The 25,727-nt window shown below is 48.0% G+C and overlaps 7 protein-coding genes across 7 annotated transcripts; 2 read left to right on the forward strand and 5 right to left on the reverse strand.

Annotated features, from left to right (window-relative positions):
- Positions 1-282: 282 nt before the first annotated feature.
- On the forward strand, positions 283-2,331 carry EDB82DRAFT_535161 (mannosyltransferase putative-domain-containing protein). The gene is made up of 2 exons (XM_025733232.2): positions 283-2,033; positions 2,168-2,331. The coding sequence occupies exon 1, from the start codon at positions 366-368 to the stop codon at positions 1,833-1,835; it is 1,470 nt and encodes a 489-aa protein (XP_025584159.1). The 5' UTR covers positions 283-365; the 3' UTR covers positions 1,836-2,033; positions 2,168-2,331.
- On the forward strand, positions 2,327-4,235 carry EDB82DRAFT_494919 (transcription factor Tfb2-domain-containing protein). Its single transcript, XM_025733233.2, has 2 exons — positions 2,327-2,679; positions 2,732-4,235. Exons 1-2 carry the CDS (start codon positions 2,547-2,549, stop codon positions 4,087-4,089), a joined length of 1,491 nt encoding a protein of 496 aa, XP_025584160.1. The 5' UTR covers positions 2,327-2,546; the 3' UTR covers positions 4,090-4,235.
- A 14-nt stretch (positions 4,236-4,249) lies between these two features.
- Positions 4,250-6,225, reverse strand: EDB82DRAFT_494921 (uncharacterized protein). Its single transcript, XM_025733234.2, has 2 exons — positions 4,470-6,225; positions 4,250-4,424 (listed from the first exon to the last, which is right to left on the reverse strand). Exon 1 carries the CDS (start codon positions 5,976-5,978, stop codon positions 4,620-4,622), a length of 1,359 nt encoding a protein of 452 aa, XP_025584161.2. The 5' UTR covers positions 5,979-6,225; the 3' UTR covers positions 4,250-4,424; positions 4,470-4,619.
- A 920-nt stretch (positions 6,226-7,145) lies between these two features.
- EDB82DRAFT_494926 (NRDE protein-domain-containing protein) lies at positions 7,146-8,869 on the reverse strand. The gene has a single exon (XM_025733235.2). It carries the CDS (start codon positions 8,453-8,455, stop codon positions 7,376-7,378), a length of 1,080 nt encoding a protein of 359 aa, XP_025584162.1. The 5' UTR covers positions 8,456-8,869; the 3' UTR covers positions 7,146-7,375.
- A 41-nt stretch (positions 8,870-8,910) lies between these two features.
- On the reverse strand, positions 8,911-10,066 carry EDB82DRAFT_494927 (uncharacterized protein). The gene has a single exon (XM_065608500.1). It carries the CDS (start codon positions 10,023-10,025, stop codon positions 9,300-9,302), a length of 726 nt encoding a protein of 241 aa, XP_065464511.1. The 5' UTR covers positions 10,026-10,066; the 3' UTR covers positions 8,911-9,299.
- Positions 10,067-10,826: 760 nt separating this feature from the next.
- EDB82DRAFT_573779 (uncharacterized protein) lies at positions 10,827-12,640 on the reverse strand. Its single transcript, XM_025733236.2, has 3 exons — positions 11,979-12,640; positions 11,850-11,928; positions 10,827-11,800 (listed from the first exon to the last, which is right to left on the reverse strand). Exons 1-3 carry the CDS (start codon positions 12,623-12,625, stop codon positions 11,048-11,050), a joined length of 1,479 nt encoding a protein of 492 aa, XP_025584163.2. The 5' UTR covers positions 12,626-12,640; the 3' UTR covers positions 10,827-11,047.
- Positions 12,641-12,891: 251 nt separating this feature from the next.
- On the reverse strand, positions 12,892-14,794 carry EDB82DRAFT_125066 (putative methyltransferase-domain-containing protein). Its single transcript, XM_025733237.2, has one exon. It carries the CDS (start codon positions 14,506-14,508, stop codon positions 13,159-13,161), a length of 1,350 nt encoding a protein of 449 aa, XP_025584164.1. The 5' UTR covers positions 14,509-14,794; the 3' UTR covers positions 12,892-13,158.
- Between the last annotated feature and the right edge of the window lie 10,933 nt (positions 14,795-25,727).

The raw sequence follows: 25,727 nt of genomic DNA on the forward strand, positions 1-25,727 counted from the left end.
GGCCATATTGCTGGATTGCAGTACTTTGGATGAGAATAAGAGCTTGTTTCTACTAAAAAAAAAATTAAAAAAAAAAAAAAAAAAAGAAGCTACTCATACTTTCTTGAACAGAATTGGAAGGACGTAAAAAAGAAGAGAAAAAAGACATAAAATCGACTTGTTCCCAAAGCAAAGACAATCCTGAAACTATCATCTCTCAGGTTGTTGGTTGTGCTAGTCGTCATCACCGACAGGGGGTAGTCCACCTCTAGAGGCTTAATTAGGTCCCGCACTGGCGCCATTCCTTCTTCATCTCTCATCCATTCTCACTCACTTCATTTCTTTCAATGTCAACACGTGCCTAAAGCGACTACCTTCTTTTAATCATGTCGCTGGCTTCAGCGCTCATGACCAGAGTCGGACAACTCATAAGAGACCCTCCTCGCGCTCTTGTCCGTCTGGGTATCTTTGCTGCTTTTTCCGTCTTTCTTATCCTGGTCACTTGGAAAGGCTCCAACTTATCTTACAGCTGGACAGCGTCGCCGATCAGTGAATATGAACTGGGGAACATCACTCAACAGGCAAAGGCGTACAACGAGAATCCGGTAAAGGCGCCGTATAAAACCACTTTCTGGGAGGTTGGACAGAGGTCAAGGGAGTTGAGCAAATGGTTGTCAAGGTCTGATGAAATTAGAACGAGTTCACGATCTGGACGTCAACTGCGAAACGTTGTAGAGTCGGCGGCTCAAGATCTTTTCCCTTTTCTAAAGCATCCACCGCGCAAACCTCGAACACAAACCCCTCTATCCGATCTGAGAAATTCTTTCGACAAGGGATCTAGAGGAATTGTTATTCCTGTTGGAGGCGGCGAGCAATCTGTTCGCTTTGCTGGTCACTTGATCGTCAGTCTACGAAAGGTCTTGGGCTCACAACTACCAATCCAGATCGTGTATGCGGGAGAAGATGACTTGCCAAAGAAGGATCGCAACAGGATATCGAACCTGGACGGTGCATCTAAGATCGAGTTTCTCGACATCTTTACCGTTTTTGACGACACGACTTTGAAGCTCAAGGACGGAGGATGGGCTATCAAAGCCTTTGCGCTTCTCGGGTCTCGATTCGAGGAGGCGATTCTACTAGACGCAGATGCTGTTTTCCTCCAACGACCCGAGGAACTATTTGAGCAACGGGCATATACCGAAAAGGGCGCCCTGCTCTTCCACGACAGACTCCTTTGGCAGCATGCTTTTAAGCAGAGACACGAGTGGTGGAAGGACCAGATCAAGGAACCTACAGCAGAGATGAACAACTCCCTCGTGTGGACCGAGGATTACGCCGAAGAATGCGATTCAGGAGTAGTCGTCCTCAACAAAGGACGAGTAAGCAACCTCGTCGGCCTACTCCACGTAGCATGGCAAAATACACACGATGTCCGCGAAGAAGTCACCTACCGACTCGGCCACGGTGACAAGGAGTCCTGGTGGCTCGGGTTAGAGCTCGGTGGATCCCGCTACGAGTTTGAGAAGCATTACGGCTCCATGCTTGGATGGGGTAAAGGGAAAGAAGGAAATGTGACAGAGGTGTGCAGTTTTGTCATTGCGCATACAGATCAAAAAGATAAGCTGCTGTGGTACAACGGCAGCTTGTTGAAGAACAAGAGGGTGGATCCAGATGGATATGAAGTTGCTGAGTATTGGATGATGGATGGAAAGTGGCACAAGGGTAGGACAAAGGATGATATGAGCTGTATGACTGACAGTGAGGTTATGGAGTTAAGCGCCGAGGAAAAGCGTGTGTTGAGAGAGAGTATAGAGGTTGCAAAAGAGGTGGATGCGACTTTGAAGAAGGGGGGATGATGAGCGAATGTCGTGTATATATAGCATTTGGGCGACCTCTGTATATCATCTTTCTTTAATATTATACCAGTTACTACATCCATTGGGTCTTTCCAGAAAGGTTTCATCTTGCCGGTCTTGTACAGTGAAGATCTCAAAGCCCATCCGATAGTTGAATGAGATGGTTGAGCTACTCATGACTCCTACATGGAGAACAGAGTGAGTACACTCACGCCTGACAATCTCGTGACACCACCATACTTGGCAGACAATATAGCTTCTAAGCTTTAGGGAAAAGAAATAAATCACATAAATCTCCTGTCTAAATAGCATAAATTAATATCCTAATTTAGGTATCTCTTAACGCTCCCAAATGCCTGGAATCCCAAGGTGAGATCGACTTCTGGGGTGCATGCATGACGTAATCTACCGGGCTTTTCCCGCTAAACCGCGTCCTTGGGAGTCACTAAACCCAAAAAATCGATGCCTGGAGCTCTGTTCAATACGAGCCTCAACACCGAATTCTTTGATCAACACTACCACATTCTATATACTACCCGCGACAACAGGCAGCAGCAGCAGCAGCAGCAGCAACGCGCATATCGCCTGCCACCCACCAATACGCCCGCATTTTCTATTCTTCTGAGCTGCTTTCCCAACCATAACTCTCTTTCGATCATGAGATAGCTAGCACCTTTGCATTCTGACTGACTACTCCCCCCGTCGCCCAAGATGTCAGTCAATCCAGCGCCGTCGCTGCAGCTTGCAGAGTACCTCGAGAAGCTGCCCGGCACAACCTTTAGAAAGCTCTATCAGCAGCCCTCTACTGCCTTTGCTATCTTCCGTCGCATGCTGCCACACCTTGGTTCGTCATCACCACCTTGCTGCTGCGCGACCCCCCATTAACAAAACCACAGCAAAGACCTTTGTAATGCGAATCCTCTACTCCCCGAAACCAATTCTCCTCAGCGACCTCGATGACTGGGTAAAACCCAGTGCCAAACGCCAAAAAGATCAAGCTCTCTCCATCCTGCGCGTCCTACACATCGTACAAATCTCGACACCCTCCAAGGAACGACCCCAGGAGATGCAGCTCACGACAAACTTTAAAATCGCCCTCCGACTCGCACTTTCCGGCGGCGGCTCACACAACTCCTTCGGCGTACCGTCCACACTACAAATCCCCCCCGAAATCGATATCACTTTCCTCGACCGCTACGCTAGAAAGAAGTGGGAAGACATTCTGCATTTCGTTGTTTCGAGTGTGGGCTACAAAAGCGCAGGCGAATCTTCTGGACCGAATAAGAGCGTGAAAGAACTCCTCGTCGCAGGCCGTCTGGTTGATCGAAGACCCAGCGGCGCTATTGGCATTACTCAGGCTGGATTTACGTTTCTGCTACAAGAGGCGAATGCACAAGTATGGACGCTTTTGCTCCTTTGGCTCGAAGCTATGGATGTCAACAAAATGGCCGGTCTCGAAGCTACAGATATGCTCTCTTTTCTCTTTGTCCTCGCCAGTATGGAACTCGGTCGAGCATACGACACGAATGCGCTTACAGAGCAGCGCAAAAACATGCTCCCTTCCCTCGTCGATTTCGGTCTTATATATATCCCCAACCACAAGCGCTCCATGTTCTTCCCTACACGACTCGCTACGACACTCACATCCAGCGGAAACAGTCTTCGAAGTATCAGCGACGGTGTAGCAGCCGCCACGGCAGCAGCACTTCAACCAGGCCAAACCCGCGCGCCGGGAAGCAGCGCGACAGGATCCAGCAATGAGCAGCGCGGCAGTGTAATCATCGAAACCAACTACCGAATCTACGCCTACACGCAATCAACACTACAAATCGCCGTTCTAGCACTCTTCACCAGACTCCAAATGCGTTTCCCCGACATGGTAGCCGGACGAATCTCACGACAGTCAATCCGCCAAGCCATCAATTTCGGTATCACAGCTGAACAAATCATTTCATACCTCTCAGCTCACGCACACGATCAAATGCGCCGCACAGCCGCGCTGAACAACAAACCTGTTCTTCCCCCCACGGTAGTCGATCAAATCCGTCTATGGCAGCTTGAAAACGAACGTATGAAGACGACAGGTGGTTTTCTATTTAAAGACTTTGAGGATCACAAGGAGTATATGGCAGTGGCAGGATTCGCGGAGGAAGTGGGCGTTTTGGTATGGCGTAATGATGTCAAGGGCATGTTCTTTGCGAGCAAGCATGAGCAGATCAGGGATTATCTGCGTATTCTAAAGAAGGCTGGGTGAAGAGGAAAATGTATAGATATGGTGGGAAGGAGGATTACAGCATTGGAGTTTAAGGCGTTGGTCTGCAACAGAACACAAGTTCTCATGGACAACTATAAATAGCGATGCTTCGTTGAGCATCAAAAATAAAACTTATAATATGCGGATATCCTTTCCATCACGTTGATCTCCCCACCAGATTGTCTCAGTCACGTCACACAACATAATGGAACCCAGTCAAAAAAAATCTAATGTATTATTGCAGCAATCTATCTGCAGCCTGCAGTGGAACTTTACCAGATACCAAAAACGCTGATGAACCTAATGCAATGCCATATCATGCATATAGCCTTTCAGTAGTACCACCCACCCAAATCACAAACAAAGCGCTGATAACAAAGAATGAAGTATCCCATACCAAGTGTCGACTGACATATTTCCCTTTCAACCTTCATACACCTACCTACCTTCACCACAATAAACCGATGAGAAGCAAACCCACGGAACAAAGAATACAAGCCACCCCTCTTCATCGCCTAAAACAAAGACCCCTAGTTGAAGGAGAGTCGTTTCCCCGGTTCCCTAGCAGTTAGGCTGGGTCGCTTCTTCGATACTGGAAGGCCTGATGGCGCACTCACAGCTGGTAGGCTCCGTCGTCCGCCTGAACTTGTGCCTTTGCCGCCGCTAAAGATCCTTCCCATCAAACTCTTGTGCTCCATGCTTCCACTGTGAGGGAGCAGCTGCGGCTTCTTCATGCGACGGGCATACGTCTGTTGCCAGGCGAGTAACGATCGACGTGCCTCAGCTGTGGTACAAAGGCTTTCGAGGTGTTGGAAGACCCGCAAACAACGAGCATCTTTATTGCTGGGTTTGTTGCGCGGCTTCGTGCCAGACAGGGTTGTTAGAGCCGATGTCGTGGTAGAGTGGGAAAGATGTGTTGGACGAGAATTAACAGCAACGCGGTCGGTCTTCATCGCAAAGGTCTGGAAGCCGTTGTCGGATGAGACTGATGACACTCCATCATCATTGCTGAAGTCTTCGGCGAGGAAACGGTCGTGGAGAGAAACAAAGCGACCCGACCAATATGCTGAAGGCTGCGATGTGGTGATTGAGTTTGGGTTCGCCAACAACTCGGTCACTGTGGTGCTTGCGCTACTAGATCGAGATGCAGAAGTCAAGGAAGATCCTGGTAAGCAAATTCGGGAGGTACTGGAAGTAAGAAGACTACTTGTTGAAGATGCAGACGTCTTGCGGGATTGATCAGCAAGAGGTCGAGGGCTAGACGATTTCGTATTCATGGATGTTCGAGAAATAGAAGTCTTGATTTCGCTCAAAACAGCCAAGGTCCGAGACTTGGGAAGACGGCTCTTATTCATAGTCTGAGGAGCAGACTCGGCAGGAGCTACTTCTTTGTGGTCCAGGGGAGGGACGTTTTCATCTTGGATAGAGTCCATGCTTGGATAGACACCATAGCTAGAGCTGTTGGCTAGTGTTTTTCTTGAAAAGTTTGTAAAAGATGCGGTAGTCGGTAGAGGTTTGACAGGAGCTGCAGACAAGAGAGATTGATGCGAAACTGTTGCAATGAGTCCAGATTTAGCAACGGTAGGAGGACTAGTAAGAGATCCTTGAGTCGAGAAGCTGGCAGAGATGCGTCGAGTGGTCTTTATAGCTTGAGCGTTGTCTTTGTCAGACGATGAGTCGTCGGAACAACAGTCTTTGATAGTCGGAACAATAATCAGTGTGTCGCTTCGTACAAAGTCGGGGCCTCGGGAGTTCTTGATGGGTCCAATGGGCCCTGAGACGACTGGACGCTTTCTCTTAGATCGTGTGAGGAAGTTGCTTGTGGTTGGAAGTCGTAGTTTTGAGGAAGGAAGGCGTTTTCCCTCAAGTCCAGCACGAAAGGTGTCCATTGTTGCGGTGATTGAATCGAGGTTCCAAAAGACGTGATAGTAAAAGCAAAGTTGTTGCTATCGTAGGCTCCAAGGTCGTGCTTAGTTGTCTGTCTCCCCAATTCTTATCTCTCTGAACTCGATCTCCCAGATGACTTGTTGTACAAAGCAGCCTAAAATTAGGTAGGCAATAGCCCAGTTGAGCAGTAGGGGCAGCGAGAGATAGGCAGCGTAAAGAACAAGGAACCAACGTAGGTTCCTGCGGCCGATCCTGGGCCAGTCGGGCGGTAAGTGACAGAGTTCTTCGCAGTAGTGGGTAAGTATTGTCCCACGGATGATTCTCTATATCTGGTGTCGGTAACGGTGTTGTCGATGTTGGTCCAAATTGTACTCGCGTCTCGCTTCAGAGTAGATAAAACAGAGGTATCCCAAGGTGAGCCACAGGCGATGACGGGCAATGGTTGAGTAACTTTCTCCTAGACTAGGCAAGTTATTCATTGATGCGTGTGGCAGTGAAGACGACGGGATGGAATTTGTTGTGAAATGCTGTGGTCAGTGGTTTGTTTTGGTCAGTGGCCAGGGCAATGATCATGGGAGGTTTTACCAACTGCCTGGCACTCCAAAACAGCTGCCACCACAACCAGACACTGCGGAAGGAGAGACGCTGCAATTTTTGTTCTCTCGCACGGGCATTCTTTTCTATTTCCATATGTCACTTACTACCTGCCACTTGTATCTAATGGCTCCTCATCCACTACTCTAGGTAGGTAGGTAGATCCAGTCGAGTGCTCCCGTCCACAAGTCTTAGGATACAAAAATAAGTAGTCTAGGAACTATACAAAGAAACATAAACTTATCCACTAATTTCGTCTCTTGTGTTTCCCAGGGCTAGCCGTGCCTCTTCAGAACCTTTACAAATGCCCATTGCTTTCCTTTTTCCTCTAGAGAATAGCAGAGGTAACCCAAGTTGATCTCAATGCAACGACATGCAAGATGGGGGAGAGTGTTGTCGTATTGAATAGGCAGCCCAGACATGAAAGAGATAGAATGATTGATTGCTATGTGACAGTAATAATACAAAGACGCGGTTACTGTTGTTTTGCTGTGAGATGCTGTAGTCAGTGGTTCGTTTTGGTCAGTGGTCACGGATCGGGGGGACGATGACCATGGGAGGTCTTGCCAGCTGCTTGACACTTCAGAACAGCTGCCATCGCAACCAGACACTGCGGAAGGAGACGCTGGAATTTTTCTTCCTTTATACCTAAGCAATTTTTTCTATTTGTATACGTCACTGCCTCCTAATTCTTAGGGTAGCAGTGACAGTGAGTCACTGACATAACTTAGTCTAAAGAGCATAAACTGGCCTACAGATTTCGTCTCTTATGCTTCCTGCGGCCAGCCATGCCTGTTCAGCATCATTAAAAATGTCCATTACTCTCCCCATTTACTCCATTACAAAATTCATCATTCCATCCATTGATGGAGAATTCAAACTTCAAGTCTCCCTCTCCTTTAGGCACAGCATTGCCATTACCATCCCAAAGCGCCCTCTCGACCATGGTGACTTTACCCTCCCAATCTACCAACACTACCGTCTGACGCTGCGTACCATACATGCCCGTCTCGAAGCCCATGATGGGTGTTATGCTTGGATCCGGTCGTCCTTCCGACATGAGCTCCTCAGCTGCTTTTTGATCGTCTGTCGCCCACTCGCCGGGTCCTTTCGCCATGGCCGCCTCCATTGCTTTCCGATGCTTTTCGTCGCCGATCAATGGAATAAATACGCTTTTCTTAAGCTCGTTGATATATTCGACCAGGCTTGCGTTTTCGTTCCTCGGTAGTGTGTCGTGGGTAAGGACGTCCAACAGGTTGGAAATCAACTCCTCTTGACTCGACTTGTCGGATACGGAACTGTCAATGGCTTCGCGGAAGAGTTTCTTTCCAATGGAGATCTTGGCCCATTCATCTTCCTTGACTGTTGCATCAAAGGCCGTGTTACTCAAACCCCACATCTCGCCTCGGTCTTTGGCAATAATGGGCACATCGTTGACGTTGCCTGCTCTGTTGCTAACGATGGCAATACCGGAAGTATTTTTTCTCAACTTGCCGCAAACCATGGAGAATCCTCCGACACCCTTAACGCCGTCGTTCTCGACCAGTTTGTGGACGCTGTCTTTGAGACTCTCCTCAGGTGGTGTTCCCAGCCAAGCGGTGACCATACCACCGCGGCTTTTGGCGGCATGAATAGGATGATTTTGATCCTTGATGTCGGTTTCTCGATAGTTTGTGAGTACGGCTAGATGGCCATCTTTGCTAAGTCCCATCCACGTCCCCTTCTCTGCTCGTTGGAGATCTCTGGATGACAAGACTGGTCTGCCGGATGTGCTGTGAGTCCACCAGTGTGGTCGCGATGTGGGTCTGAGGATAAACTCGTCCCTGTTATCGATGGCGATTAAAGCATAATCGGGATGTGCGGTGGTGAGAAGTACGATGCACATCTTATTGTATGTATTCTTTGTATTGTATGAATTGAGTTGAAACAGTTGAGATGATGGAGGAGGGGTGATGAGTTACTGCTGCGGGTGCTATAACGTAGTGGGCTGTGGTTTGCCGTTTATAGCGGGGGGCTGCAGTGCCTTTTATGTGAGTTTTGGACAGCAATCTCTCCTGTAAATGGTTTGGTGTAATAAATAAATACGTGTCCACCAGTTGAGTCGGCCTCGGCAGCGGGTTATGCATAACTAGTAGATGCCGAATGATCTGATCTGATCTCATGGGATGTCTTGTCGTGTCCCGGCTTAAAGGTTACGGGTGGCGCCGGGGATAACAGCTGAGGCTTGCAGGGGTCTAAAGTGGTGAGATTCAGTGGTGAGATCTTTGTGTCACGTTCACGTGCGAGTTCTGTAGTTTGTCACCTTGTTTCTTTTAGATTAACAAGGTCTGTCGGATCAATCATGTTTCCAATGTCCCGACATCCGTGCAGACATCACATCCTACCTGCAACTTTACTCAGAGGTACCTAGCCTTCGACATGGACACTTTGGATGCTTCGTGAAGTGACTGAGAGTTAATCTTATTCAATTGCCTCTCTAAGAAATACTGCACAGGTTATCATTTTCCTTCTATTTATTTCGTAGTATACTGAAACAAAATGGCCCTTTCCGTCTCAAAAAACCAGTTTGTCATCCCCCTTTTGTTCCTGAAGCCGGATTTCCAGACTCCTAAACTCTCAGCTTTTATGCATCCTTGATATAAACCAAAACAAGAGGTAAAACCATCGCAACGCCTGCCGTTAAGAACCGCACCAAATGCAAACCGTAAAAACACCACAACGCCCGTCCCTTAGAGCTCCCAAGGCCTGGATATCTTGGGATGCCTGTCAACCTCCCCTTGCCGATGCTGCTTTAACCCCGTGTACTCGCACTTCTTGTGTCCTTTGAGGCAACAAGAACAACTGTATGTGCCCAACCTTGTGGGGTTGGTTGCAACGCGACACCCTTTGGGGTGTTTCTTGCATTGCTCGCATGGCCAGGCCCGAGCACCTTCCACCCCTTCCAGCCGGTGGACTTTGCGATGGTCGGCAAAGTTCTTGTAGTTGAATATGTTGCCGCAGTGTTCACAGCAACGGTCCGGCCTTTTCTTGGACCTGGAGGAAGGGCTGGGAGCAGGAGCCGGAGTCAAGGGAGGCGTCGGAAGCGACGACAGTGGCGTAGGACGGGGACGGGAACGGAGACAGGGAGAAGAGGGCGATGAAGAAACCTGGTCAGGTCTTGAAGCCAGACCAGGTTGTTGTCCAGAAGTGGACGTCGGAGAGAGAATAAGATCCCCGTTTGCCTCAGCAGCTCTCAGCAGCCAATCTATGCGAGACTGGCTGTGAGGCCGGTTGATGGGCGTCCATCCCCTATAGGTGAGAGGAGATGACATTGTTTGATGATATGTCTTGTAAAGAAGAAGAAGGAGGTGTAGTGACTTTTTGACGATTCTGTTTGAACACGAGTGAAGAATATTCCTCTGGAGGGGAGGAAGGCCTTTATTTATATTAATTCCAAAGCTTCGATCTAGGGGCATGGGGAATCTGTTTATGAGCGCAGTTGCAACACTTCAAAGGGTGTTCTTGTTAATACCCTCCTTACTTTTGTGATTTATGGCCGCAACGTAAACTTTGTGATCCCCCAGCCCTGTTGGCAGAACAACTAATGGGTGCCTGGGAGTAGATGAAGTATTTATTTTATTTCCAGACACATGTCCTTGAATTATAAGTGCTAAGGTTGGGGATTACTTTGGTCGTAGTAACACCGTGGCAGTGATAGAGTCTCTTATGCCTCCAGCAAGCAAGATATCAAGACATTGAACCAGGCTTCATATATGATACTTTACAAATAAGACAGTATCTACGTACTACTTGGCCATGGCTGTCGCGACCATGGTTGTGTACTTTATCCTCACCAGAGTCTGTTTCCCTGAAGTCCCATTTGAATTTGGTTTACTCATCAAATTCACATTCCAAAAGACTAAAAAATGTTAAGTTTTCTATGAAACACTCACAGCGTAGTTTTGGGTTCAAAGACACGGGGATGGACACTCTTGGGTTCTAATTCTTCACCTTGAAAAGAATAATTTACTCGTATTAGAAAGATTGACCGCTAGGGGCATAAGAGACGCAATTAGTAGGTCACTTTATGCGCCTTAGGCTATAGTTCTTGGACTACTTATTTTTATACCCCAAGACTTAGGAGGCATTTTTTCTGCTACCCAGTAGCCAGGCACCAAGAAATGTCATATCCTGGACTTTGCCTTGTGAAACTCTCCTTAAAGCTTAAAGTAAGGGATTATTTTCTTCGCCCAAAAAAACTAGAAAAGCTTAATAAACACTTCTCTTAGTATTTCATACGTGATCAGTGACTCACAATGATCTACTACTTGGGATCAAATAAAACATTTAATGGGATATTTTTGTAAACCATGTTGGATAGTTTCAAGTGACAAGTACAAACCCGAATATGCAAGATCCTTCCTCATGTACTCTAACTTACAATATCTCCACTCCTAACTCAACTACTTCCTTCACTTATACAAACAAGGTAACCTAGTCATCTACGCAGAGGTGACTTTGGTTCAGCTGAAGACCTACGACGAGTACCCGGCTTCTTCTTCGCGTCCCCGTTACCATTTCCATTGCTCTGCGCCTCCTCAACCGCCTCAACCACGACAGCTTGATCGGATCGAAGTACGACTCCCTCAGCAATGACTTCATCGCGACATACAAACTGAGGGAAAAGCACAGCCAAAACGACCGGCTTAGGACTTCCCTTGACAGCCTTGCGAGTAGCAACATTACCGACATCGTAATCACCATACTGTCCAGCGCCCCTCGAATCCTCCTCATCAGGAAGTTCAGCAGTTATCATATCCCTCGACCGCTGCGCATCCGCCCAGAGCCCAACAGCCTGTCTAAACAACGCGGGAACAGCATTGTAAAAGCCTGTCTGCTTATACGCCACGACCAACGGGTGAAGCGTACTTCGTACCTCGTTACTCGCTTTGCGAACAATGTCCTCCTGGATTGTCTCGACTTGCTCAGAGTCTGTCAGTGAGCCGAGAATTTGACAGCGGTACACGGTCTCGCGGCGTTCGTCGCCCTTAAAGAATCTCAGCATGCTTGAGGCTGTAGAACGCATGTCGTGGGCTACATAAAAGGGTACAAAGATGTGTGAGAGGAGTGTTTCTGCAATGACGGCGTCTGCTACTGTGCAGCGCATCTTGGCGGCTGCTTTGGTGGTGCGACATGAGAGGGGGATTTTGGGGAAGCGCGTATTGAGTTCTTGGATCTCGCTGGCCGAGTCCTGTTGACAGTTAGTATGGATCTTATGGAGAACAACTGTTGATGCTTACAACTGCGCCGTCGTGAAAGTTAAAGTACTCGTTCACAAAGTCATGGACCTTGTTCGATAGTTCCTGGAGGTTGGAGCGCCTGCACACGTTAGATCAACGCCAATTAACGACACGGGCACGAACACTCACAACTTCTTAACCTCCTCAGACCCATAATCCTTCAAGATCCCCTCTCCAAGATCACTCTGCGCCTTGTTCAGCTTAGTCTTGACACTCGAAAGCTCCTCCTGGTTGGTCTGCATCTGCGACCGATGCAGTTCACACTCTGCATTCATCTCTCTAATCTCAGCAGCATGGTTTTTAGCATGCATCTCCGACGAACTCAACCTCTGCTTCAACTTCTCCGCCTCTGCAGCTTTCATCTCTGCCGCAGCGAGCATCTCTCTCGCCTCCTGCACCTCCTTCTCCATGGCTTCGACAGCCGCCTTGTTAGACTCGTACGTTTTGTACTTTTGTTCAAACTCTGCAAACATCATGTCCGTCTTTGCGCTTGATGCAGTTTTATGCTCTGAGAACTCGCGCACGATCTTATCGTTGAACTCGCGTAGACGTTTATTCTCGCCCTGCTTGGCTTCGAGTTCTGCTTCAAGGGCTTTGCGTTCCTCAGAGGACTTTTCATAGTCTTCGATGGAGCCAACATCTTTGGACACCTCTTTTGCTAGAGCGAGGAGTTGCCATAGCTTGGTATGTTTGTTGACGGGTGTCTTTCCAGGAGTGGCAGTACCATTGCCGTTAATATGGCCATGGCCATTGACCTTGACCTTGGTATCTGCCATGATTGCTAAACAAATGCAAGAATGTAATGTTCAATTTATTTACCTCTCATCGCCAGAAATTGCCCACATTATATAAACTCATCGCTAAATACATGACTTGGAAAATAAAAAAGATTCTCAACTTTTGAGGCCCTCATCGCAGAGCCTCATCTGTCCGTTCGTAGGTCTGAGGGACAACTCATCACCACCACACCACTACACCGGTCAGCCCAGAAGCAAGTCATCTCTTGTTCCCCCGCCAATTCATCCTAGTGGTTCGGTCTACCCAATCCTCACAATAATCAGGCTGGGCCGCATCAAAGGGCTGTTACACCATCCGCGGGGTAACCCCAATGGATTTGAGCGTTTCATGCTCAAGACACCATCATAGATATTGTTTTGAGCGAGTTGATGATTGTAGCCTATTGAGGGTGTCTGAGGTTTGCTCTCTTGGTGTAACGGTGAAAGCATCATTTAGATAATTGGTTGTCGAAATTCCGGAAACGTTGGTGATGCGGTCGCCTTGCAACGCCTGAGGCCATCTTTAGCAGAACCTAGTACTCCGACTCTTCGTCCGACGACACGCTTGACTCCGTGTCTGACGCCGCTATGTCGTCGTCCTCAAATTCCTGCTTCTCTTCCCTCTTGACTTCTGTTCTTGTTGAGGTCTGACCCTCGCTGAGTCCAGACTTGTCAAACAGATGAAGCTCAACAATTTGAGGCGGCTCTCCAAGGACAGGCTTGCGGACGATTTGCTTGTGAACGCTATACCAGCCTTGCTTATCCAGTAGCTCGTACAAAACCTCCTCAGAGTCGTGGCGAGGCTTTGTAGCCAAAAAGACTTTTGTAGTAAATGGTTCTCCTTTGGGAAAGTAGGTCAAATTTGCCATGTGAATGGCTGAAAGCGTTTCCACCAGTGCTGGAAGCACGTCGACATTGTAGGTACAGTCGCTGAGCATCACGAGATCCCAAGGTCCAGATCGAACCTCTGGTCCAAAGCGACCCTGCCTTCCCTCCTCCCAATCCAGGTTTTCGTAAAGCATGCGTACTGGGTTCTCCTGGAATCGCAAGTGCGAGTTTTGCAACCTCTTCATGTTGGCTCTGGCTCGTTGCTCGGCTTCTGGTAGATCTGTCATCAGAATGGTGCAGTCACCATCGAGGGATCCTAGTTGAGGGTACACGGCGCCGAGCCCGATACCTAAAATGCCCACACCGCAACCCAATTCCAACACACGGATTGCTTGTTGGTGACTGAAGATGTTTTTCATGGTTCTCATGCAGGGGTTTTGGCTGGACTGGCTATCAGGAGCAGCTTCGATTCCAGCAAGTGCGCATGTCGCTATCACGCCTCCATCCCATACATGACGCGCTATGCTCTCCCCAATCTCCTCTTCAATCTCGATAGTCCCCAGACCATCAGGTGAGTCGCTCAGCGCAAGTCTTCGAATAGACACATCCGTCTCTGAGGGCTGAATGGTCACTGGTACCCAAGCTGGCATGACGGCGCCTTTCTCTGCAGCTTCTCTCCGATACCGCATCTTCTCGGCCGACAAGGCCAGGATGCGTGGGACACTTTCGGCTGTATGTTGAGGCTCTGATGCTCTAACACAGACGTGAACTTTCATTCCAGATTCAACAGCTCGTTCAAGAGCGATGGGAAGTTCCAATGATGGTTTGGCGACGCGCATACCAGGTTGCCAGTGAAGATGTCCAGGGTCTGATAGAAGCCATGTTGAGCCGCCTTCAGGTGACGCAGCGATAGCAACGACTTGAAGGTCCAAGAACCTTTCAGGGTACAAGAATGAGTCTCCGAGGTCAGTCGTTATGGTGAAGAGTAAGTGAACAAAGGCGCCGTGACGCTCCTGGACGAATTTGGGAGCTCGAAGGAATCTGATATAATGCATCTTGGGGTACGAGATATGAGTGCAGGTCAACAACAAAGAGGTTTCGGTTCGTGGAGTGGAAGGTCCACTTGTTCTAGAAGACCGTTGACCTCGATGGTTTGAGTTTGAGTTTGAAATGGCGATTTTCTGTTCTGTTTGTTGACTTTATTGTACTCCTTAACCTTCGGTTGACCTGATCATCCCAACCTCGCTTGGTGGGGAATTTTGAATCTTCAGGTGCTCAGCTCGCTTAGTCATCGCCGGTGCCATCACATGCCACCAACCGCTTGCCATGGCACGATTTGTTTTACGCAGTATTATTTGCATTTGTAGAAATACTTTTCTAGCTATATTATACTCTACAGTTTGGATGTACAGTCGGTATCAAGTGACGCATTTCATCACTGCATGAGCTACGACGCAAACCTGAGCTTGGTCCTCTTAGACGAGGATCCTATGATGGATCAACCGCTAGTCGTCCCGGAAGCATTGGCTTCGCTTAAAGAAAGGGGGATAATTATTTGATTCCATCTTCGTCTTGGCCTGACTGCGGTGAAGGTTGACTGGTGGCTGGGAAACTTTATGTGCCGTGTTGTTGGTCTTGGGCGCCATGACCTCGGTTTTGTTGAGAACGATTGGGCATCTGCAGATCAGGCAGTTTCTACAGAGTAGCAAGCAGCAAACACCCAAAGAATACCATTAATTAGGAAAGCGAATAGATATCACTTCCATATAGGCAATTTAAGCGCCATGAAAGGACACTTGTAGCCAAGTGTGTTGACCCTGCACCATGCCGTCTCTAATCACCAGTGCATACCGTGTCTTCCTTCATGATGTGCGATAAGTGGGAGTGACTAAAATGAATTCAGATCATCTTATAGAAAGAGCTACAGATATTTCGCATCACACAGTCGGGAAATAGACAATGAGACTCTAGCATCGTGATCCAGTGGAAGAACGGGACGTGGTTAATTGGTGAATTGGTCTTGCTGAGTAAGAAGATGTTACTAAACTATCATTATATTGATGATATCTCTGTGTATATCGCGATGCGATGAGTTTAAAGCTGCTTTCAATGCCGTAAGTTGGTGATGCTGTTACCATCACACACATTATGTTCAACAGCTAATGTAGAAAGGCTGGGACGAGCATCGCAGTCAGACGAAGTTCAAGATTTGCATTACTTTATGGTAGACTCTCTGAAAAAACGATATGGAAACTTGTGACATGTTATGGTCCAATGTTAGGATGAGGCTCTGCTTCTTGTAGTCAAGTATCACGGTATCGAAGCTGGACTTGGTACAGGGTAAATGATCACGAATTAGTCGTGGCACCAAAGACTCATTAATTCATATCTCAATGTCGTCTTTAACAAGTCTCTATTTACATTTCACATCTTAATAATAAATCTTTACTCTCTTGGACATCGCCTTCTGAAAAGTTGAATGTCATAAACCTGTGCTGTCTGCTACTGTCGATACGGTGTAACAACCCGACAACAACCAGTAGGTTCACTCAACACAACTATCCAGGTGAACAATATACCTGATACTCATATTCCAGGCATCAATAATACGTCCAACTTCTCATTTACACGCTTTCACATGTTATCATCCAAACAAAACCGCCAAGGCTCATCCGCGGCGATACAAGGTCCCGTGATCCTATCCGCGGTCCAATACTCACTTCTTATTCCATGACCACCAACCTCGCCATTCTCTTCGTCGAATCATGTCTTTCAGATCACTCATGTCAGAACCCAACCTCTTATATATCTGACATCCAGTCCTACCAAGACATGTCTATCCCGCGGATGCCAAACCCGGTGTCCCGAATACCCCTGGCTTACATCACATCGCCACCGTGAATCACAGACATCCGTATTGGCTCGTGCGGTTTTGCCTTCGCGCCTGGCGCAACGACGCAGTTCACTCAGATACGCGATGTCCATGGTTATGGGCTCCCTCTTGCGCACTGCTGCCTACCCAGGACCCTTGTTTCTATCAACTTTACGCAAGTCATTGGAGTCCGTGTTTACGTATGGGTGTGGCGGTGCCAGACCAACAGTTCCATATCTCAACGAAATGTGAGTCATCTTTCTAGTCAGTCATATTTGACAGCTGTAAACTACCTAATCGAATAATTAAAATCAGGGTGTGTTGTCGAGGGGTGTGATATATGCCCAAGCATTAAAAACGATGGCAGGGGGAAGAGGCGAGAAATAAAAGAATGATGGGCATAATGGGATGGATCGTTAGGCAGCAAGAGATCTAATTACAAACCCTATCTAGAAGAACAGCACAGACGTGTAATAAGAAAAAGGGTCCAGCAGAAGAAGAACGTTGGTCTGTGGTACTACATCTGCTTATACAGCACATACGTCACTAATTAAACGTCCATCGGGAGACTGCATCGGGACGGGACCCAGAAATTCGGGTTCTCTTTGTCCTGCATACCTCCAACCCCCGACGAAGCGGATCCCTCTCGGGTCACGCAATAGAGGGTCTACCGGCGGACCGGTTGTGGCGCTGCACCGCCACATATCCACGTGGCTAGAGCACCACCAATTTCTCTCTCAGGGATCCATGCATTTGACAAGGGGTGTTAAGTTTGAGGGAGACCGCACACACTTGAATTTTTGAGGCCTGCTATTTTTTTTCGTCATATCTATGGGACGACAGAAGGATGGACAGAAAACTTGGCAGCAGCAGAGCAGACCACTTTGCACATGTGATATTTGGCGTGTTTTTTTTAACCATTATGAGTGATGATCACGAACTTACACCGCCCATACTTTCAATATTCGTAAATTGTCTCTGTTTCTGATTTCTGTGGTCTAGGGTTATTATCATGCAGAGGTTCAACATCAGGGCTGTCTGACCTTTGCAGTGCATTCAGCCCCATGTTTTGTCTCTGATAAGTTTGCCCTAATTCTGTTATTGGTTCTCCAGTTACAATTCTCTCGACAGACAAAACAAACGGGAAAGGAGGTGAGGGGGTTTAAGTAAAAATGTGATGTGACGTGGGAAGCGGTTCTGGTTCCCGACGTGCAGCCAGTCTAGTGAATCCATTTAAGCAACTTGGGGTCTAAAATTGTAGACACTACCGATTACTATTGGCTATCGTCCCTAAATCTATGTAGGATTGTTCTGCGGCCGGACCCGAAGTATGAACAACGCAGACAACACCATCACGGAATCCAAAAACTCCAAAACCGCTGGGCATGAACGCATCTGAGCCTTGAACTAGAGGGGTTTTTCGTCTGTATTGTTACAGTATGACTCTTCTTTTTTCTACTTTTCTTTTTTTTTTTTAAAGAGAATACCAGGGTTAGGTTCTCTCTTACGCGCGAGACCGCTGATGCCGTGCTAGATACATACAGTAGACTAAAGTCTACTCCATCATGATGCATCACGTTGTCGCTCCAACGGGAATTGTTGCTTCGACCCTCTTTCGCTCATGCATGCAGCTGCGTGTCTTGCCCTAATGACCTTGGATCGCGAGACACACACCATTATTTAGACGCTGTCGTGCATTCTGGAAGAGATTTTTCTTTGTTCTGTCCAATCTTTTGTGCGAAGAAGAAACAAAAGTTGACACGATCGACCCTGTCGAATAGCGGAGGGCGCTATAACCCGGGCGCTGCATTCTAGTTCCGCGATCTTTAAAACGGCGGTGTTTTGCGGTGTGCTTTTTGATCGTCGGCGCTTGTTCTCATCTCGTGTTAGTTCCTGTATCTGTAATCTGTATGTATATGTAAATGTATGTATATATCTTTGGCATTCGAGACACTAGCCTCAACTGCACGCCATGAGACGCAGCAGCAACAGATATGGATAATATCTTTCCGTTGCACACACACACGTAGTAATACTAACACACCCGATTATCTGAGCTCCCTTCGAACCGTTTGACAGCAGGCAGATATGGATCCGTGGGATCCTGCATACGTCACAATGCGGGCAGTTCTAGGTTTTGTATGCCTTCAGCCTTGGCCATTTGGTGACCACGTCGTGACAGTAACCTAGCCAAGGGTCCGCTCGAGTTCTCGAGTCCTATTCGGTTCAGCGATTGCAAGCGCTGTACTTGGTTGAAAGCGGCCCGTCTCTAATAGAGCCCCGCGATGGTGCATCCCATCAAAGGTGCGCATCCGAGCAATGGGTACCGTCTTTTTCCTAAGAGTCGGTGAGAGATACGTCAAGCCAGAAAATTTTCTGAACCGCCTTGCTATTGTAGTGTCTCCAAGTCCTGCAGTAGTAGTAGGCTTAGCTGTTTGGAGGGGGACCAACCGAGGGGAATCCTGGACGAGCCCTATTTTTCGATTTTATTTTTGGGGTCATTATTGCTTCAGATGTGATATCGTCGCTAGATTTGGCGAATGGCGATGATGCTGTTGGGCAAGGGTATAGAAAAGTACCAGCCTGTCAAATCGACAGAGTCTAGAAGCGTATTGGACATGACATCCACATGGCAAAAGTCCTGATGAAAAGAAACTCTTTGTTCCAGCTTACACGCCGGGGGTCAAGCTCTGTTGCCTCTATCGTGAAGCTTGATTGACGCCGGTGCACACAGCAACGTGTCTGCTAGAGAAGGCAGTGTATGTGGTGGATGCCAATCGGCATCCATCTTTGGGGTGCATGCGGGACCGATATGACGGGGCCGCGGGTTTATTTGGACATCAATACACCAAACCAGAGGGTACACGCAGCGAGCTGCAGATACTGTCAGCCAGCATCAAGCGAAGGCTGTTATGAGTCACCGTCTCATCCACTTGGAGAGGCAGCCATTGTAAGAGAATCTCCGTCGGTGAAAGAACATGTCGTTCAACAAGATGACCGAAAGTGCCGAGCATCGAGCGATGAGTTCGCGATGCTATGGATCAGTCATTTCGGGAATAACAAACATGATAAAACAAGGCTTTTGTTACGATTCTACCCGCAAGAGAGAACTTGTGAGAAAAATCAGACATGAGAACCAGAGGAGTAAGAAATTTCACATCCGAGCTTTTTGACCAGGTTTACATCCAGGGCTGTCCAGGACTGCATGTAGCAAGGATGGTGATGGGGATTGTATTCCACCCAAATGGCCGACAGCAACAAGACCATCAACATTTGAAAGAGCATGGTTCCCATACGCCGCAAGGGCGTGTGCGTCTCGATGATGGACATACATATCCATATCCAGCCACAAGCTTTGAAGTTAATAATACAGATGTCCCTCTTTGAAACAGTAGTCTATTCAGAAACTGCAAGACAAATGTTGGTGCCCAAGCTGTCCATCGCAATATTGTTGTCGTCCGTCGAGTTTGTTTACCCGTGTAAAAAAAGTCCTAGATAATTTACCTGGACTCGGCTGTGCACCACATGCCGACAAGGAGTCACCATAAAAGACAAGGACAAGGCGCTGTGCTCGCATCCATTTTCTTATTATATTAGCGTATGAAACACGGTGCCCAGCAGGATAATTGCATCGTAGCGTTGGGCCGCGATTTTATCATTACCGGCCGGGCCCAACGTAGGGGCGTGCGGGGTGTAGATTGAGCGTAAGTCGACCCATTGTCTCTGGCCTTAATTTCGGGCCCATCAGCTTGTAAGTACAAGGTCAAGGTCAAGGTGAGGAAAGCTCAGACCGAACGCCCGGGTCTCGTCAACCTCGCACACTGTATTGTCGCATTCTCGACCCTGATTAGGGTTGTGCTGGCATTGCGTTGTCGTGGTGTTGTCCTGGTCTTATTGCGAGGACCAGTGCTCAGTCTCAGTGGTGGGAATCCTTGTTCCAAGACACTGCACACTGACCGATTTTTCTAATATTTAACATTGTGGGCGCCATCCCACAGACGCACACAATTCTTTTTTTTTCTCTCTCAAATCATGTAAATAAAAAATCCTGATAATATTAGCAACAAGACCAGACGACTGGGGTTGAAGCTGGGCAATGTTTGATGCAGACTCCATTCCGGCTGTCGTCCGTCATCCGCGCACCCACTGAACAAACCTCGGGAGCCTCTTGAGCCTCTGAAAGGACAGAATTTCTCCCCGCATCCCGTCCCAAGACTCCATTCTCGTGTCTGGATCGCTGAAGCCGTTGTCATTGTGGATGCCTTAGGGCAAGTCGTCGGTGCAAGGGCCGCTAAACTTGAGTGACCGAATTCTGGGACTCAGGCACGCGTTTGGACGTCGACGCATGGACCTTGAACCGAAGTCAGGGTCTCCTGGCCACGCCCGTCCAAACTTTGTATCCCCCCTGGCAATGAGCACAAGGTCCGGCTGGTTGACACTGTTTCTGCTCTGCAGCTCCATCCTCCGGCTCCAGGAATTCTTATCCACCCCCTGCTTGTCCGTCCCAACGCCAACCTCTAGAAACCCTATCCATGGATAAGTCCGGGATGATTGATCAAAATCCCTACCCTTGTCTTCGGGGCACAGGTAAACTTCGGTCCGGTCGTCCATAGAAAGCCATTGTGTCGTAGAAATGACAGCCGGATAAAAACATCTAGGATCCTGGAGTTCAAAAGGAGGCCAGAGCGTTGACACTCGTAATCAAAAGTTGATTTCATCGGTCCGGATTCGGACGGACAACATCTTTCCCTGATCTTGGAATCGAAATCGCTAGGCACCAAATGTCCTTTTCTGCTCGACACACTTCAAGCGATTTGGGTCATGTATGTCATTGTGATTCAACGTATGCCCTTGACAGCAGGGATTTAAATGGCGAGAGAAAAGATTTGCGATTTGATCCATAATGTAAGACGTTTGAAGGAGTGGTCACAAAGTGCCTGCAGGTCTGAGACGTTGTGAGCAATCATGTATGCTCAGTTGAGATAGACTGAGTCTGTGAGACACAAACTACAATTCCCATGGCCGCTGGTTCGCGGCGTCGTGTCCAATCAACACGACAGATCGGGCAACGAGAGCAAAGGCCAGGCAAGCAGGGAGCAAGGCCTCGGCCCATCAATCAAGTCGATGAAAGGCAATTACTAGAAGCAGCACGGCTCCCTTGTTCGTCGCCACATTTCGGAACAGGATCTGAAAATGGGAGGCCGTCAAGGGCGGATATGACTGACATGAAGGGGCAATTTGCCATTAACAATGCAGTCACTTAAAGGGCGGCGCGACCGAGCGTCTGTCATTACTGTCTAAAAGACAAGCCAAGTTAGCGCGCGATGGCTCGAGACAAATAGTCTCGACTGAAGAAAGATGCGGAATTGGAATTTGACGAGGGTTGTAATTGAAATGGAAGAATGGAACAAACTGCGGCTCACAGGGACGCTTGTCCTTCTATGGGAAGAAGGACGTCGGCGAGTGTGTTTACATCACATTTAGTTTAGTGTCGTCGCAGTTGCAGGCCGATGAGGACTGGAAACGACCCTATTCGCGAGAGGATTCTCCAGTGCAGGGTTTGACATCTGTTGTCTCCGCTTCCGCGCTTCAACCATCCAGTCCCAGTACCGAACCGAATGCACGATCTGTCATGTCAGTCTCCATATCCATCTCTGTTTGGCCCCCGCCGTTCCGTGCGGAGAAGCTGTCGAAAGCCGGCCGATCCACTGGTTCATCGGTCAAGTCGAGTCGCGTGGCATGGCATCGCGTCTGTTGATGCAACAAATGATTGTTTAACGTGGTTTTGGCGAGCTGATGTAAGGGTGTTTTTTGTGATGCTTACCATGCTTGCTCATGCTCATGTTCATGCAAGGGCATCTTCTCCCGCCTTTCTCAAGCACGTTCTTTCGCTTCGTCGGCCATGCGGAAGTGATAATCTAGGACTCTGGAATCAACAATGTAACGACAGGGTTACAAAACTCCATCATTTCTGAAAGAGGAAAGTTGACAAGAAGAAAAAGATCCTCCGCTTCGACCCGTATTCGTAAGCCTGGGGGGACTCATCACATGCATTTGACTCCGATGTGCACCCTCATTAACAAATGCGTTTACCGATTGGCAGTGACAGAATTCACGGCGTTTACTGTGCGGCGTGATGTGATGCGGAGAAGTTGCAGTAATATTCTCGCCTGGCAGTGGACGAACGCACCTGTCACAAGGGAAAGGATATGCATGAGAGGGCACTTGGGGTATCGGGGAAGGACCCAAGATGCACGACACCATGCGAACTTGAATCGCCCAATGACATCGTCATGACACTTTAAATGTCAGCAATAATGAGTGTGTGATGGCTTAGTTGATGGTGTGAAGAGCCTCAGGCTGATTGATAAAATGCGACAGCATTTCCTGATTTTTGCATCAATTTTGTTCCTTACGATTACAGTAATTATTAATTACTGCGGGCGGCACGGCTCTTACTTGCGGAGTTTATCATTCATCTCTCCGCCACCGTGACAGTTACTCTGTACGAGAATTACTGTTACAACGGTGTCACTCTGTATAATTCAAGACCAGGCAACCCATTACCATATCCATTCGGCCAAGGCTCGCAACTTTATTATCTGTCTTGCTTGAGCTTGATTCGCCATCACCCATTCCAAGCTCCAGCCTTGTTGACATTTATCAACACTTTTAAATCCCGGGCAACCAGTGGATTAGACCAGGTCCAACCATACAACAACAGTCCTGACTCGGCTGACACTCAGGGCAACGACTCCAGGTGGTAGCCTACCGGTAGCCTTTACCAGCCTCGCGTCGCACTTGTGTTCTCGTCAACTGATAGTGTTTGCATGGGTTCCTAGGATAAACCCAGGCAAACGGTGTCCCAACAAGCTCATCATAACATTTTTTTGGAATCCTTGCCTTCGTTTGGCCGCTCGGTTGCGTCAGCTTCGTATTTCCGTATCTTAACACTATAACGCTACACTAATCTAATCTAACATCCAACATCAGAAAAAGTGCCCGTCCAGGGGGTGTAACGGTCTACTGAGCGCCCTGGCCCTTTTTGCTTTTGAATCACACCGAGCTGACCCTGTCCCCTGTTGGTTCCGTTGCCGCCAGCGCGCCTAGAAGCTCAAGGAGAAGGAAAATTTTTCACCGGAACAGAATCGCGGGCATCCGGGTACGCAAGACGTTAGGATTTATTTTTTTTGGATTTTGGATTTTGGATCCAGGCCGTCAATCTCGCTTACTGCCCGCCGGTAACTTCAACTGGCATTCTGTGTGGATATTTTTCTCCTTTTGGAAGACCTGGCGAGTCCTGCAATCGAATTTTTGGAACAGGGGGAATTCAAAAGAGGTGTGCGATTTGGGCAAGACATTAAGTCAAAGGCCATTCTCACAGAAGAAGCAATCAAACACCGCCTTTATTACGAAAAACCCTGTCCTGTATGTGGTAAGTGGTGTTTTTTCTTGTCTCGCTGAAAAAGTTTTGTTTTGTGGCTTTGCTTTTTCGTCTTGGATCAGCTCAGTTTGCAGACTTTTCTCACCTCATCCTTGGTATCACTCTTCTCCTTGCATGCGTGTTACAAGTGAGCAAGGAGAAATACCAAAAAAGAAAAGAAAAAAGGCTCACAAGAAAGGGGAAGTCTGAATTGTGTGCGTTGTGTGTGTGTGTGCGCACTATCCCTGGTGTCGCCTGTGTCTTGTTGTTGAGAGACAAAGAAGCAGTGCGCCACTATGCACACCCCCAAGGACACTCTGAGCTGAATTGGATAGAAAAGCAAATCAAAACACCTTGGCCTATTTTTCATGCTATTTTTTTCATTCTCCTTTTTCATGTGAAAAAAGGCTGCCTCTTTCTTATATTGAACCTAACCTATGGTTGTTGTTATTTCTTATTGCCCCTTTTTATCACGGTTCGCCTCTCTCGATATGAAAGCTGACGAGTGACGAAAGGTTGAGTCATAATTGCGCGTGAGTACTCGAGTTTGATTCATAATTGATCAAACCTGAAATACCAGTACCCAACAAGAGTCAAGAGGAGGAATTAGGTTTCTGTCTCCTGTGGCAGCGGTAGGGCGTTTACTGTCTGCATGGATTATTTGCGACAGAAAAAAAAAAAAAAAAAAAAAACTTGGCCCGCAGGCAGCGCCCGCGCCGCACTCTACAACTGCACTGCATTTTACAGCGGTGTCGCTACAGACTGCGTCACCGTTTTGGCTCATTTCGCCAAACATTTCTGATGTGAGGCCAGTGCGCCGCACGTTGACGTTGCTGGTTGGAGAGAAATTGAGCCACCAACGCACAGTCCGGAATTCTGACTGCTCTTACACCCTGATCCTGATTATCAATACTTTACTGCATCTGCCTGCACCATAGACACGGCGGAATACAATAACGCAATAACACTGCCCGCCTCTCTGAGTCATATTCCAGTTGGTTCCAGGAGCGACCAGCAGCATCTCATACAATCTCGAAATACTACAAAATCAATTAACCAGAAATCACAAATATTCTAAATTAATCTCTGCTCAGAGAACCGCAGCACTGCATCAGTCTGCACCAGTCTGTACTACATCAGCCACTACAAAAAAAAAAACGACAAAAGAGAAAAGACCAAAAAGTGCAATTGCAAAGCCTGCATCAGCCAGGCTCCCCTGTCTCTCACTGAGTGACTCTTTCACACCCTCACGAGCCTGCGGCTTCTCTCTCACCCCCTGCCCCTAAACCTAGTGTACCCCCCTAGTCTTTTCTTACTCAACCCCGGTTGCGCCCCTCCTCCCACTAGCGTCCTCTCCTGCCATCACCCGCTAAAGGAAGGCAGGCAGGTTTGGGAGTCGACCGTGCGTGCGGTGTCCACAGGAAAGACGCACACAAATCTCTCGCCGGGCCCGACATCAGTATATATCTAGCCCACCACCCACTCAACCCTCCTTTCCTCTCTTTTACACGTATCTTGGCAATTGCCAATCACAAAGTCCCCCCAAAAGAGTTCATCAACGCTTTATCAGCACGTCGTTCATCGACGTCATCGCTCATTTTTTTCTAATCACTGCTGGATCTCTCCAGCTTCGTCTCGCCACTACTACCGGGTTCCACGGGATCTGGTGCCTATTCCTCCAAGTTGAGGAGAGATTTAATACCCATTGGTCATGTTCGCCGTCGCAAAAGAATCTTCTAACCTCTTTTCTTCCGACTACATACCGAGGTGACGGGCTTAATACCATCACCTTTCCTTGGGCGTCTCTTCCCCGGCGCATCTTGATTGTTGAATCTGCTTTGCTTGCATGCAGTCTTGACATTTTTGACAGCCTTCTCAACTTACTCATTAGAAAATATCTACAAAACAAAACTCGAACAACCAACCGACGAATCCGTGAGCGACCACAACCCAACAACTGCGGGTGCTCGGGAGGAGAG

Source organism: Fusarium venenatum (assembly GCF_020744135.1).
Source record: "Fusarium venenatum strain MPI-CAGE-CH-0201 chromosome Unknown EDB82scaffold_2, whole genome shotgun sequence".
NCBI lineage: Eukaryota > Fungi > Ascomycota > Sordariomycetes > Hypocreales > Nectriaceae > Fusarium > Fusarium venenatum.

What these genes read in the sequence shown, in the direction of transcription:
- EDB82DRAFT_535161 (XM_025733232.2), top strand. Translation starts at nt 366, where the DNA reads ATGTCGCTGGCTTCAGCGCTCATGACCAGAGTCGGACAACTCATAAGA.
- EDB82DRAFT_494919 (XM_025733233.2), top strand. Translation starts at nt 2,547, where the DNA reads ATGTCAGTCAATCCAGCGCCGTCGCTGCAGCTTGCAGAGTACCTCGAG. An exon ending in TCGCATGCTGCCACACCTTG is followed by an intron (nt 2,680 to 2,731) that starts GTTCGTCATCAC and finishes ACAAAACCACAG; the next exon opens with CAAAGACCTTTGTAATGCGA.
- EDB82DRAFT_494921 (XM_025733234.2), bottom strand. Translation starts at nt 5,978, where the DNA reads ATGGACACCTTTCGTGCTGGACTTGAGGGAAAACGCCTTCCTTCCTCA.
- EDB82DRAFT_494926 (XM_025733235.2), bottom strand. Translation starts at nt 8,455, where the DNA reads ATGTGCATCGTACTTCTCACCACCGCACATCCCGATTATGCTTTAATC.
- EDB82DRAFT_494927 (XM_065608500.1), bottom strand. Translation starts at nt 10,025, where the DNA reads ATGCCCCTAGATCGAAGCTTTGGAATTAATATAAATAAAGGCCTTCCT.
- EDB82DRAFT_573779 (XM_025733236.2), bottom strand. Translation starts at nt 12,625, where the DNA reads ATGGCAGATACCAAGGTCAAGGTCAATGGCCATGGCCATATTAACGGC. An exon ending in TCTGAGGAGGTTAAGAAGTT is followed by an intron (nt 11,929 to 11,978) that starts GTGAGTGTTCGT and finishes TAACGTGTGCAG; the next exon opens with GCGCTCCAACCTCCAGGAAC. An exon ending in ACTTTCACGACGGCGCAGTT is followed by an intron (nt 11,801 to 11,849) that starts GTAAGCATCAAC and finishes AACTGTCAACAG; the next exon opens with GACTCGGCCAGCGAGATCCA.
- EDB82DRAFT_125066 (XM_025733237.2), bottom strand. Translation starts at nt 14,508, where the DNA reads ATGCATTATATCAGATTCCTTCGAGCTCCCAAATTCGTCCAGGAGCGT.